This window comes from Sinocyclocheilus anshuiensis, unplaced genomic scaffold (genome assembly GCF_001515605.1).
Source record: "Sinocyclocheilus anshuiensis isolate Anshui unplaced genomic scaffold, SAMN03320099.WGS_v1.1 scaffold1816, whole genome shotgun sequence".
Lineage (NCBI taxonomy): Eukaryota > Metazoa > Chordata > Actinopteri > Cypriniformes > Cyprinidae > Sinocyclocheilus > Sinocyclocheilus anshuiensis.
This window is the reverse complement of record NW_015557182.1, coordinates 586,902-601,401: the sequence shown is the minus strand read 5'-3', so window position 1 is coordinate 601,401 and position 14,500 is coordinate 586,902. Positions and strand designations below refer to the sequence as shown.

The 14,500-nt window shown below is 35.3% G+C and overlaps 1 protein-coding gene across 2 annotated transcripts in view; it reads left to right on the top strand.

Moving 5' to 3' along the window:
• LOC107678669 (coiled-coil domain-containing protein 85C-B-like) overlaps positions 1–14,500 on the top strand; it is a 47,380-nt gene extending 32,880 nt beyond the window's left edge. The window contains exons 3-7 of one of the 2 annotated variants that reach the window (XM_016474027.1): positions 2,799–2,837; positions 6,092–6,193; positions 10,022–10,114; positions 10,981–11,079; positions 13,915–14,500. In XM_016474027.1, the coding sequence (XP_016329513.1) occupies positions 2,799–2,837; positions 6,092–6,193; positions 10,022–10,114; positions 10,981–11,079; positions 13,915–14,004 (423 nt within the window). In that variant the 3' untranslated portion in view covers positions 14,005–14,500. The remainder of the gene's footprint in view (positions 1–2,798; positions 2,838–6,091; positions 6,194–10,021; positions 10,115–10,980; positions 11,080–13,914) is intronic. The other variant, XM_016474028.1, reaches the window with a different exon arrangement.

Here is a 14,500-nt window from a genome sequence, read left to right as displayed (position 1 = left end):
GAACATTGATTTTGAAACTTGTGAATCCATTAGAATCGTTAGAAGACAGAATCGCGATTCATATATGAATAGATTTTTACGTGCACCCCTAGTTTTCTCTTCCTCTTCTCTAAAGCAGCTCAGCATGGCCTCGCCCCCTTTGCTGCGTGTTCCCGGAGGCAGGGTTTATGTAAAATTATGAGTTCTTGACATAACGGACCCGGGAAGTAACTCGTTGTAGTCCCTTACCAGTTGTTTTTGTAGGCATTAAACTGCCAGAATTTTAAAAGACGATATCTCCGTTTGCATTGAACTTTCAGCTTCGTAACTTTGCAGATATTGTTTATGCTCAAACTGCAACATTACACACTAACTAACATTAAAAAAGTGAAATCGTAATCAACCACCCCTTTAAGCTTGGAATATACTGCACAAGCCATATTGACAATTTTTGACATTCCTGATCCCTTTTCACTTGCATCATATGGAAAAGAGCAGCTAAATCATTTTTAGCATTTAACCTTTAGTGTTCCTTGGAATAAAGAAGGTCACATTGGTTCAGAATGACATGGTGATGCATAAGTGATTGAATTTTCAGTCTTCAGTGAAAACAAAAAAACACTACGTGGGCACTGGAAATACTGACTACAAAGCAGTTCTTATGAAGGCCTTTGCTGGTAACATTCATCACACAGTATTCATAGAAACAAAACCGAGAGTGTTGGCATGGCCACAGGCTTGAAAGAGCCTTTGATCTGCAATAATTCTCTCTTTTAATGATATATCCTCATTACGTTTTCATTGCCAGCCCCCGTCTGTCTTGCAGTGGATGTGGGTGTACCAGACGGCGGTTTGCTTAAATTGTTGCGCCTTTTCGAGGCATATCTATTTGAGTCTCTTTCTCTGAACATGTGGAACATAGTGCATGGAACGTCTGAATGCATTTTATCCCCAGGATGGAAAGCACTTTGTAAAGCTATGATTAAAATGCAAGAGAGTTACTTTCTCCCTCTGGTCAAATAAGAGAAAACGGTTTGTGTCTCATCGCTGCAGTCCTCTGAGAATGAGTGAATTCACTTGAAGCATGATTAATTCAGAGGAGAGCTCAATCCTTCAGAGAACGCTGTTCTGAGAGCACATGAACTGAGCTGAACTCTTGATTTCCCAGGATACCTACGATAAGATTTTCCTAAAAGCCATTTCAACTGTTGTGATAGATGACGCTTTGGTTTGCAACTTACTTTAAACCCACATGACCCTGAGAATGACAGGTCTGTTTTGATGAATATCAGGTATAACTGGTCACACACCTGATCATGTTCTGTGATTTTTGCCAGATTGTGATCTAGTTTTGGGAAATGCTTCAGCTAATACAATGTGCAGCGCAGGTGCAGCAGTGCGTTTGAAATGGAAGTGTTGTTCTGCAATAGTTGGAATTTTTTCAGCATTTCAGCACTGACTTTCATTTCGATTAGCAGAGACTAAAATAGAAGGCAAGCTGTAAAATCAAACACAAAGAACATTGTACTTGTGTGCACAATTTGGTTTTAACTCGGAGCCCAATAGTAAGCTAACATTTTGCATTAGAAGCTAAATTTGGTGAAAGACCCCATGAAATCAACAAAATCAATTTTGGGATAGTTCACCCAAAAATGAAAATTACCCCGTGATTTCCTTCAGACAAAATACAATCAGAGTTATATATATTTTTTTAAATGTCCTGGCTTTTCCAAGCTTTGTAATGGCAGTGAATTGAGGTTGAGATTTTGAAGCCCCAAAAAAGTGCATCCATCCATCATAAAACGTGCCCCACATGGCTCTGGGTGGTTAATAAGTGAAGTGAAGCGATGACAGTTAGCGGAATCTAGATTACGGTTTATAGAGTATTTAATATAGATCTTTTTCAAGCACAAACACATCACTTCAGAAGACATTTATTAACCCCCCGGAGCAATGTGGGGCACTTTTTTATGATGGATGGACGCACTTTTTTGGCCTTCAAAATCTCAACGCCCATTCACTGCCATTATAAATCTTGGAGGAGCCAGGACATTTTTTTATATAACTCCAACTGTATTCATCTGAAAGATGAAAGTCATATACACTAAATAAATAAAAATTATTAAATTAATTAATTTATTATATTATATTATATTATATTGCATTGTATTGTATTGTATTATAGATGCTTTGGTCAGATTTAAACAAGTACACTACAAGGCAGAATCAAAGACTTTAAAGCCAGAACCTTCATGAATGAAAGCATTTTTTTTTTCTCCTACAGTATGTAATACTCTGTTTAGTTCTAACAATCTTTGATTGTAGTAAAAATCCACTGGCTTTGTTTACATTAAAAAAATTCAACAAATGACTGTAATAATAATTAGTCCTGATTTTAGGTCTCCAACAAAATGTTCGATTCTACATTGAAAAATCACAAATCTATGATGAAAAAATGTATGATGACATTTCACAAAATTAAGACAAATTAAAGGATTGCATTCCAAAAGGATTTGCGTGTGTCTACATTTTAATCTGGTGATATCAGATGACAATCTAATGTTGAATGTCCTGCAAAACCACACATAAGAAGTCCAAATATTATTATTTGACTAGTTAACCAGGGCTGCGTTTCCCAAAAGCATCGTGAGCTTAAGTTGATCGTAGCTCCATTGGTTTCAATGGGTCTACGATGTACTTAAGCTTACGATGCTTTGGGGAAACGCAGCCCTGGTTATGATAGCCCTAGTGAAGAAGCTGTATGAACATGTACTTGTATTTGTTTAATTGGTTTGTGAAATGTGTTTTGTGTTCTCCAGCCCTGTAGCCGTTATAGCTTATCAAAGCTGTCCATGAAGGTAATTTTACCACACTTTTGCTCAGTGGTGGTGGAGCTCTATGTCCTCCTGTAGCTCTCTTCTTGCTTGTTTTTCTTATCTTTACATTCACATTCTTTGTGACTTCAAAAGCTGGTGTGTACAACGGCATGCTAGGCTAAGCGCTTGTGCTAACATGCTGGGCTGGGCTTCTGGCGCATGAGCTCATATACTTGTCCCTCTGTGTTGAAACGTCTTTCCGATCTTATCATTTATTCAAGCAGCACAGGTAGTGCAGCGTCAATTTTTCATGTCTGACAAACTGATGGATGTAAAGATGAATGCGAACATGTTTAAATTTTTAATAAACACCCACTTATCTGTCTTGGGCATCGTCCCATAACTTCTCTAAGAAAATGCACCACTCTGTGTTTTAGCGCTGTCTGTTGTGTTTAAATCCAGTCGAATTGCTTAAAATCATATTTGACCGTCCAGCAAAATAAGGTTGTGCATTTTTTTTCAAAACTGACTAGATTTTGGGTTGTCTGAATGATTAGTTGACAGGGTCATAAAGAAACCCTGTAATTAGGGTCCATCAAAAAGGGACTTTTATACCTTATTTACCCCTAAAGGGTGCCAAATAGTACCTTAAAAGTACATATTAGTACCGAAATTGTACATATTAGTACATTTTGAAAAGATACCATCCCAGTGACAGCTTTTGTAGCTTTGTTTTGTACCTGTATTTTGAATTTGGTGTTTTAGGGTTAACAGAAATGTCTGTAAAATGACTAGGTAATGAACTGGCAGAAAATTACAGGTGAATTTTCAGGGTTTTTTTAAACTGTGTAGCGACCTCAGTAACTGACTAGTCTGTTGTTGAGTGACAGGATTGATCCTATCCATTCTGGTAATTACATGTGCGGAACATTTACTTAGTCATATGTTTCAGTAATTCATTTTTCTGATGTTGTCAGAGCAACAATACGGTCAGGTGAGGAATTTTGGCCCTTTAAACAGGCTACATTCCAGCAGTTCCTGTTGCCTCAGTGATGGAAAAATAACGTCAGTCCACAGGAATTCTGACACTCCCTCAGTGCTTTCAGGTTCATTTCAAAAACAAAGATAACATAACTACATAGACGCACTTTCGACTTCTGGAACCCATTGTATATAATTCCATTATATAAATCAAAGTGAACCATACATTTTATAATAACATTATATAATAATAAAGTCCTTTTAAGTCATTCTGTGGCCCCCCTGAAAACTTGCCAAGGCCCTCTGGTGGGCTCTGGGCCCCTGATCGAGAGTCATTGCCCTAGGAGGTCAGCAAATTATATAGTATGTTTGTAAAATAATGAAAATATGTGTTAAAATACAATAATAATTAACAGCAAATAAAGCATAGCATGCAACTAAATCATTTATTGTCCCTCCCACACTGAAATATATCAAGTAAAATTAAAATAAAATGTGTGTTTGTGTACCTGGTATTCCCTATGGGGACCAAATGTCCCCAAAAGTATAGTAATACCAGTAAGTTTTGACCTTGTAGGGACTTTTTTGGTCCCCATGAGGAAACAAGCTTCCTCATACAGAATTAAAGCTTATTGAAAATGTGAAAATGCAGAGAGTTTATGTGAGGGGTAGGTTTAGGGATGGGGTTAGAGTAAGGAGAGAAAATACAGTTTGTACTGTATAAAAACCATTACGCCTATGGAATGTCCCCATAAAACATGTGTGTATTCTTCATCAAATTCTACAGAAAGTGCATACAAACAAAATTGTACTTGTCTACACAAGTACATCAGTCCTTGATCAAGGTGTCCTAAATACCGTAGATGGTTAGTGGGTGATACAGTATGTTTAGGTTGCAGGCGGATGTGAAGTTCACATGTTCCTTGCAGCCCCCCTAAACACAGTTTCTCTTCTAAGAGAGAGTGACAGAATTATTTATAGGTCTTTCTTATAGTGATCACATGCATTCAGGGAACATGAAAGCAAGACATTGAAATGGTGATTAGAGATGATGCCAGCTGGAGCCTGTGGGTGTCTTTATTATAGCAGCATGAAGAGATTCCAGCTCACTTTCTATGGACAAGAACACTTAAAGGAGGTGCAGGATGTTGTGTGAGGGTTTGTTTTGGTGCTGAGCTCCATTCATCTAAGAAACTCTGAATTTCAAACTTCACACTTGGGAAAGTGCAACAGAACGCAACTTTGAAGTCAGACTTGCTATTTCGAAAGTTGATCTGATTTTATCGATATGCAGGTACACTCTTAAAAATAAAGGTGCTTCACGATGCCATAGAAGAACCTTTTTGTCTAAATGGTTCCATAAAGAACCTTTAATATCTGAAGAACCTTTCTGTTTCACAAAAGGTTCTTTGTGGTGAAAAAAGGTTCTTCAGATTACAAAAAGGTAAGAAAGAGATGGTTCTTTAAAGAACCTTTGACTGAATGGTTCTTTGTGGAACCAAAAATGGTTCTTCTATGGCATCGCTGTGAAGAACCTTTTGAAGCACCTTTATTTTTAAGAGTGTATACACAAACAAAAGAAGATATTTTGAAGAATGTTGGTAACCTCACAGTTGACGGTGGCTGTCAACTCCCATAAAATACCATGAAAGTCAATGGCTACCGTCAACTTGAAGAGACTCACACAGGTCTGGAAGAACTTAAGTGACAACTTAAAGGCACAATATGTAAGATATTTTTATTAAAATATCCAAAAACCACTAGAACAGTGTTATATATTTTGCTGACTTGTGTACTTACATTATCCCAAATGTTTCGAAGAATGTTTCAATCCAGACAAATAAGCAGTTTTAACTAGTGACACGGACCGTGTCCATAGTGTCACTGTGTCGCCTGCCAATGACGTCATAACCCCTCGATTTTCGGTTTTGTAGAAAACATGGAAACACCAAAGACGCTTTGTTGTGCGTTTTATTAGACAAGTGACGACCGCGCGTCATCAAACTACGCCTTTGTTTCTTTGTTTGTTTTGAATACGCGCCCTCTAGCGGTGAAAACTTACATATTGTACCTTTAAATGACAGATTTATCTTTTTTTTAGGGTGAACTATCCCTTTAAAGTAGCTTTTCTCCTCTTTTTTCATACCGGCTGTGATCTCCAGACTTAAAAAAAACATTCTTGCAAACACTTTTTCCACGACTTTTTCTTGCCACTTTTATTTCCTTTGAGAACAGTAAAGTATGTTTAGCTCAATGGGATGTTTAATATGCACCGAGTCATAATGTCTCTCTTTCCCTCTCGTGTCATTCGACAGTGTAATCCGGGAGACCTGCGAGTCCTGCGGAAGGGCATGACCCTCTACCGCTCAGAATCACAGCTGTCTTCGCTCCCCCTGAAGCAGGAGGCCCTATTGAATGTGAGTGATCCTCAGAAACTGTACATACAAATCAATCCAAGCTTATTTTAGCATGTTCATTTGCCGTATTTTCCATTTTTTAATCATCTGAATTTGCTTGCGACTAATATTCCAAAGCGACGTAGTCCTAAGTAACGCAAATTGAGAAAAAAGTGTGCGAAGCACACATATTTGAAATGATAGAGATTTCCCACACATCCATAGTTTAAGTTTTGCTTTAAATAAATTTGTTTAGGCTGTTTATAATGGATGTCAGTATAAGTTATGTTTGTTTTATCCTTAGCTTTTTTTATTCCTGCTTCGTTTTGAATACCAGTAAATTTAACGGATTTTTTGTGGAGTGAGGGGAACTAAAATGTTTATAGTGTTTATAATATTTGTAAATGATTCGTTTTCGTAACACTTTAGTATAGGGACCAATTCTCACTATTAAGTTGCTTATTAGCATGCCTATTATTAACATATTGGCTGTTTATTAGTACTTACAAAGCATATAATTCTGCATGACCATATTGTACATCCCTAAACTTAACAACTAATTTACTAACTATTAATAAGCAGTAATTAGGAGTTTATTGAGTCAAAAGTCATAGTTAATGGTTTGTTAATGGCGAGAATTGATAAAGTGTGACCATTCATTTTATTTATTAGTGTTTTACCTCATTTCTGAATGCAGTAGTAAAATGTGACATACACCAATGCAACTTATCGTTTTTTCCCCTAGAAAATTAGGTAATGTGATCTTTAAAAATATATAACAAATGTACATAATTTGTCAAGTCAGGTCAGTCATATGTGCATACGCTTGATATATACAAGAATAAAAGTCCTGCTGGACAGTGACGGGATTCTGTTTAATGATAAAACAATAATAAAAACAAACTTTTTGCCATTTGTTTGGTGATGTATTTGTCTCAACACAAATGTCTTCAGATACTTTTGTCAGTAAATATTGTTTAATTCAGTTAATTAATCAGCATGTATAATCATTAAGTTAATTAGATTTAAATTTGTAATCAGCTGACAGCCCTATAAAAAAAATAAAAAAGCTCAAATTAGATATCATGGGATATTGTTCCAAAATGATAGCTCATCCTAATCAGTTTAGCTCTATTCAGCAACAATGTGGGGGAAAAGGAGATCCTTGGTGCATCAAATCTTTCATCTGGTATAGACTGCTATAGGCTTTTCCTGTATAGAACTGGAGGCACTTTTCCTACCTTTGAAAACGTTTTCCTTTCATTTTCCCTTGGAAAATTAGCAGACCTACTGAAAATACGACGAATGAATAAATGGAAAAGCAAATGCGCCTTTGAACATGTAGCCTTCAGCCAATGCACAGGAAGTCTCACCACTGTGTTTCATGTTGCATGCTTGCGTGAGAATCTTGCCATTGTTAGCTGAAAGTCTTTACAGCGTTAATGCAGAGCTTGAATTGAATTTCTTTCAATTGTTTTGACTCGGCATCTCCTTTGAGAAAACAGGTCAAGTGCCTGTGTATTTTATTTGACCTTTCATATTTTCTAGATTTTTGGTGTCACTTCTAAGCAGTGAACAAAGGCATCAGACATTACGATCACTTATTATTTTGTGTGTAAAATTAGCCAATGATTAATCAGGTACATAAAATAATTAAAGACCGCTAATCTCAGCTGAGTTAGTTCACTAATGGTTTAATTACTTTTCATTGCATAAGCAATTAATTTGTTCACATTTTATCTAACGAAAATAACATTGGTCACACTTTATTTTAAGGTCCAATTCTCACCATTAACAAATCATTAACTTCGACTTAAACTCCTAATTTGCTGCTTATTAATAGTCAGTAAGGTAGTTGTTAAGTTTTGGGTAGGATTTGAGATGTAAAATATGATCATGCAGAATATGTGCTATATAAGTATTAATAAACAGACAATATGTTAGTAATAGGCATGCTTATAAACTAGTTACTAGTGAGAATTGTTCCCTATACTAAAGTGTTACTATAACATTTTATTTGACTACATAAAAAAAATAAATACCAGTACAACAGACCAAACTTTAATGAAATCTTTTAACATGTTGAGATGTATTAATTTACATGTTAAACATATGGAAGATTTATGAATATAATTATCATACAACATTGGCTGTTGAAATAACTGCATGTGGCAAGTATACAGAAGTATTGGCTTTTTAGAAATGTTTTGAGTTCCTTGTGCATTAGAGACTTCGTTTTTCATGATTTAGAGACTTTTAGTAATATTGCATAATGTGCATTGTAAAATGTTGATGTTGTGAATATTGCTGATAAATCTCACGCAAATAGGATGTGGTTGAGTGAACTAGTTAACCTGTTCCATTCGTTTGTTTGCATTTTTCTTCTTCTAAAACCATTTTTAATGCTTAGTTCTGGCAGTGTTCTTTTTAATTGTCCTATTTTTATCAACAGTATGGTTTACTTGAAATAATTGAATTATCTTTTCCCCATTCCGTCTTCATTATCAGAATCCAAAACTCTTTGTTGACAAACTGACATTCATTTTCGAGTTACTTGATGACATTTACATGGGAAAGTACATCATTTTCCACGTATTAGAACCATGCCAATTGTATTCAATCCCAGTTTTGCTGTCTAAGAACTGATGCTACAGTTTGTCCTCTTTAGTCAGCACTTATTAGTCTAAACAGAGTGAGAATGACTTTCTTTAACCATTTAAAAATAGATTTCTGCATGGTGTTTCTATGGGAACCATCTCAAATTCTGGAGAGTTCTTCCTTCCAGAAGCTTTGATTGATAAGCTCTCTTATGAAAGACATAGAGAGGTGTATTAGATGCTTATTAGATCATCATGAACACGGCACACAGCAAAACACACACGTGTTTTTTAAATGGGGTGTTTTGCAGTCACCATCATCAGCATGAATGTATGCGGATCATGTCCGGCTCTCTTCATGCGGTATGAATGATTAAACACAACCAGGGGTTTTTGTCCTCCACAGCTGTCTGGGCTGCAAGTTTTAGATGGAACGTAGTTTTCATTATGAATGATCCTCATATCTCTGAGTTAAGACAGATCATTGACAATGATGAATTAGACTTAATACATCACCAATGAGAAAAGGACTGCATGATGATAATGCACATGAGCTGGTTTGTTTTTTGGTTCACAATGATCTACCAGCTCAGCTAGTTATCTGGTAGCTGCTAATCTAAAAAAAAAAAAAAAAGCTGCTAAAATGGTGATGGGAAAATATTCTTTAGGAGAGCCAGTTCACTCTCCAGTCATCTTGGCTTCTATGGAAATGAATGGGCAATCATCAAATTTCTACAAAACTCTTGGCAACATTTACCTCTCTGTCCTTCCGCTGGTTGACCATTTAAACCAAACTGGACCCACTAATGACCAGCTATAAACCAGCTACCATGTTTCAATGGTTTTAGGTGATGTTTTCCAGCAGGATGTTTTTATGTTTTTAACTTTGTGCCCTTAGCTTTTACAACAAGGCGTAGGTTTGGTTTGAAAAGTGGTTACAGCGAGGCAGGAGACAACCCTGAAATTATAATTTTTCAAGAAACCAGCAATTAAATCAGTGAGTCACAGAACCTGGATCATATTGAGAAAACCTTTTTTTTTTTTGTATTAATATAAAATCTTTACTGTCACTTTTGATCAATTTAATTCATCCTTGCTGAATAAAAATATTCATTTCTTTCAGAAAAAATCTTACTGGCTCCAGACTTTTGAACAGTAGTGTATACTTCCATGATACCATATCCCCCCCAAAAAAAGGTCCTTTAACCAGTATGTTGGCCAGGAGCAAACTAACATGTGTTTTCTTCTCCAGGGGACTGCAAGGCTACAGACCAGTGAGTCTTCTCCTTCCACCGGGTTTGTCTCATCTGTACAGAAACCTGAAGCTGTGGTTCATGCCATGAAGGTACACCCATTTTCACACACGTTATCAAACCAAATAGAATGTATTTAAATATAGAAAAACCACTATAAAGCTTTTTAATCAAAACGTTGAACAAAACAGGTTACAGTTGATAAAACAGTAGATATACTGTTCAAAACTAAGCGTTTAAACTAGTGCTGTCAAACAATTAATCGTGATTAATCACATCCAAAATAACAGTTTTTGTTTACATAATATATGTATGTGTACTGTTTGTTTATTATGCATATATATAAATACACACACATTCATTATATATTTTGAAAATATTTACATGTATATACATTTATATATTTATATTATTATATTTTATATTATATATAAATATGTTTAATATATAAACATAACATATTTTTCTTAAATATATACATTTGCATTTGTTTGTATTTATATATATATATACATAATAAATATACACAGTATACACTCATATATTATGTAAACAAATTTTTTTGGATGCGATTAATCATTTGACAGCACTAGTTCTGCTCAAATGTCAGTGGAATATGTTCCTAGTCATTGTGATGAACTACATCTGTGGTTACTCTGCTAGGACACCTGTGTTAACTGATGAACTGTCAATTATGAAATCAGTTTAATCCAAGTCTTCTGAAGAGACACAATTGCTTTATATTACGAGTAGGTTTAAGTTACTAGAACACTAGTGAAAATGCTTGCTTCTTATTTTTTATTTTTGGTTCCATTACAAAAAATATTGTCAGCATATCAATTTAACGTTAAATGTCAAATAAAAAATTTTTTTTTCTGGAAATGGCCGTTTTAAAGTACAGTATGACTGTTTGAGCTGGTTTTAAAATATGCTCTTGACCATATACTGTATTAACTAGGTTCTGGAGGTCCATGATAATCTGGACAAGCAGCTTCCAGAAGAAAGTGAAGAAGACCTGAGTGAGAAAGAGAAAGCCATAGTGCGAGAGATGTGCAACGTGAGTATTTGTTTAGATTTTTGCGATAAGTGTGTCATGCTTGCTAAAACACATCGTGCACGATCCAAAAATGTGATGTTCCATTCATTCAGTTGACCCTTTGCTAGTTCAGCCTTAAAACATTACTGACCAATCCTATCAACTTTAGCACCTGTTGCTGTACACCATATTTTGAGACAAGCTTTTGCTTATTTTAATATGAATACATATTCCTATTTGTTAGCAAATGTTTTAATAGAATTCTATAGAATTAATCGCAAAACAATGTTGTTGCCATTGTTGTCACGTAATCATTTTTAAATTAGGCTTTTCTCCTTTCAGCTGAATGTGAGAAAAGTTTGCCTAAATTCTGACATTCTCTAGTGTTTTTAATCAAATTAATGCAGTGTAACTATTTAAAGAACAATGGCAGATAAAAATGCTTTACATTTCCAAAAATGTCACACTGTTCACAGAAATGTCTAGTTCATTTATGGAACATTCATTAAAGCTTCCTTCCACGAGGAAGTGTCACCAAGGGGGTGTAGTTTATGGAGGGGTCAATGAATGGACAGGTTGGTACACAGAGCTCATGATAGTTTGATCTGTTTGTTGGGCCCCTCAGTGGAATGTGGGAATGAAGAAATCCAGCTCTGAGCACAATAACACCTCTGTCCTTCTCACCTGGAAACTCCTGGCCTGTTCAACACCATTGTGAACTCTGTTCATAAGAGTTCTTGATGGATGTTTTGGCTTGTTTGCACTTACTTTCTATGGGTGTTTGTAACATAATGTTAAATACGCCAATCGAATAACTGTGACTTTATGTGAAAAAGGGACAATGTAAATTATAATTGGGATGCACAATATATCATTATCATCAGCCAATATTATAATTGTTTTCATTTTTTAAAAGGTTAATGTTAGTCATTTAATCATATATGCTCATTCCACCTTAGATTCCATTAGATTTTTGCTTACATTTGATTACATTTTCCATCATCTAATGCTAATTAAGGACACTAAGGATTTACTCACAGCTTGTGCCAATGCAAACCCTCTTTTGTCGTTAAAGAAACTACTGTGAGGGGTCACACTTTATTTTAAGGCCTCCAAACTCCTAATACCTCAATAAACTCCTAAGTTGCTGCTTATTCATAGTTAGTAAGGTAGGTGTTAAGTTCAGGTATTGGTTCAGGTATTTTTGAAGGCATAATAGCACCTCCTGGTGAGAGCAAAAAAACAAAACGTTGTTTTTATACATATTTGTTTACTTTTATTAGGTTGTGGATTTAAATGTATATTAAGGCATTCTCAAAGACTACTTTTTGTCAAAGTTTATATTTTTAGTTGTTTTAAATGTTGATTTGAAGTGTAGGTTTTTGCATTATTATTACTACATTCAAACCTGAACACAGAAAGCATTTTGTTACACAAAACATTAAAATTCTATAAAAATGTTACAAAAAACTAACAGGAATGCTTTATCAGAGCTTAATCCTTCTGGGTCTGATCTGATTTTAACCTCTTATTTCAGTCTTCTGACTCATTTTAGCTATATGGTTATAGCCATACCAATTCATTTGAGTATGTATAATTCTGTATGTGTGTGTCTGTGAGTGTGTGTAAGTAAGTGTGTGTGAGTGGATGTATCTGTTTTACACTCTTGATGTTTAAGAGTGTAACTCCTTCCTTGCTGTCCACTTTTGTACTGCATTGTAGTTGAATTATTGATTTTATTTTACATAGTTGCAGTGTTACAGTCACACCAGTTCATAGGTGTGTGTGTGTGTATAAGTGTGTGTCCGTGAGTTGGTGTGTTGATTTTGCACTCTAGATGTTTTAGAATTTCACTCCTTCATTGCTGTGCTTTTTTTTCTGCATTGTGGGGGATTTGTAGATTGTACACACAAAAATTTTCTGTATTTTATTTATTTTTTTTCCCATTTCCCATTAATTTTCTATGGTCGGTAATTTTTGACCGAAGACCATGAGTGTGACTATTTTTTTTTATGACCACTTAGCTTTTTCGAATCATGCCCTCAATTTTTTTGTGTGTGTTCACATTCCAAGTGCCATAAAAGTCACCAAGTTTCGTACCATTCTGGTGAAGTTACGATTTTTTTTTAATTCAAAATGTAAAATTCTCAAGGGTTTAAATATATCATGCAACTTAGGTTTGCAGTAGTCAGTTTACTGGTGTTTGCACCATTTTTTTAATGCCCAGAAAAGCATAACCCCTTTTGCTCTTGACATGGCTGCGATAGTTGCACTGCTCTTGGTAGATTGCATTGGTCTTTCATTTGCACAATGTTAGTAGACCAACAGCAGAACTTTTCACTCCCATCAACGTTTTTTGGGATTGGGGTCTCACACTAATTTGTAAATCTGGCCCTAAGATTTAAACACTTGCAAAATGTAATCTTTAAATTCAAATCTGAAAATGGTAATCCATCTTTTGACTGTACTATTGTGATGTCTAAATTTACTTGTAAAATTATTTATTTTAAATTGTATTGTTTTTGTTATTTAGACAAAATATTACAGAATGTATAATTTAAATGTATATTAAGGCATTCTCAAAGACTACTTTTTGTCAAGGTTTATATTTTTGTTGTTTTAAATGTTGATTTGAAGTGTAGGTTTTTGCATTATTATTACTACATTCAAACCTGAACACAGAAAGCAAATATTACAGAACATACTAAATGAATTGGTTCATTCTTAAGTATAGGTTCTAAATAAGAAAGGAGAGCACTGAAAATGCCAACAGCTTATAAGATGCAGGTTTTGCACTGACATACAGCATGTAAAAGTGGCACAGCTGTTTTTTTGACTTCGTCCCTTTGTGTTCAGGTGGTGTGGCGAAAGCTCGGTGACGCAGCTGGATCAAAGCCATCCATCCGACAGCAGCTCTCTGGGAATCAGTTCAAAGGTCCTCTATAGCAGCTCTAACACATGAGGAACATCTCTCCTTCTGTTCAGCCACCATGAAACTCCAGCAGGACCAAACTGAGAAACTGCACACACAAACGCTTCTGTCCACTACCATCATCCATGTCAAATAATTTGGAATCCAACTATTGCCATTGGACCGCTACACTCCAATTTTCAGTGAATCAGTGAACATGTAAAGCAATAATCCGCATTGAAATGACATTTTTTTGACTATTCATTATATTTTTTCTTTATTGATGAAATGGATCTCATATGAATTTACCAATTCTGGACTACTCAATTGACAATTACCCAATGGTCAATTTGACCGAATGTAGATTTAGAAAAAGAAACACTAAAAGGACAGTGTCGTTTGCGACTAGACCCATGAAGTGTTTACGACTGGCAGCTAGTCATGTTCAGTCAGCTTGCCTCATATTATTGTTTTTACATAACAGTGGTGTCAGAAAACTCATTATTGTTTCCTTACACCCTTTTAGACAAA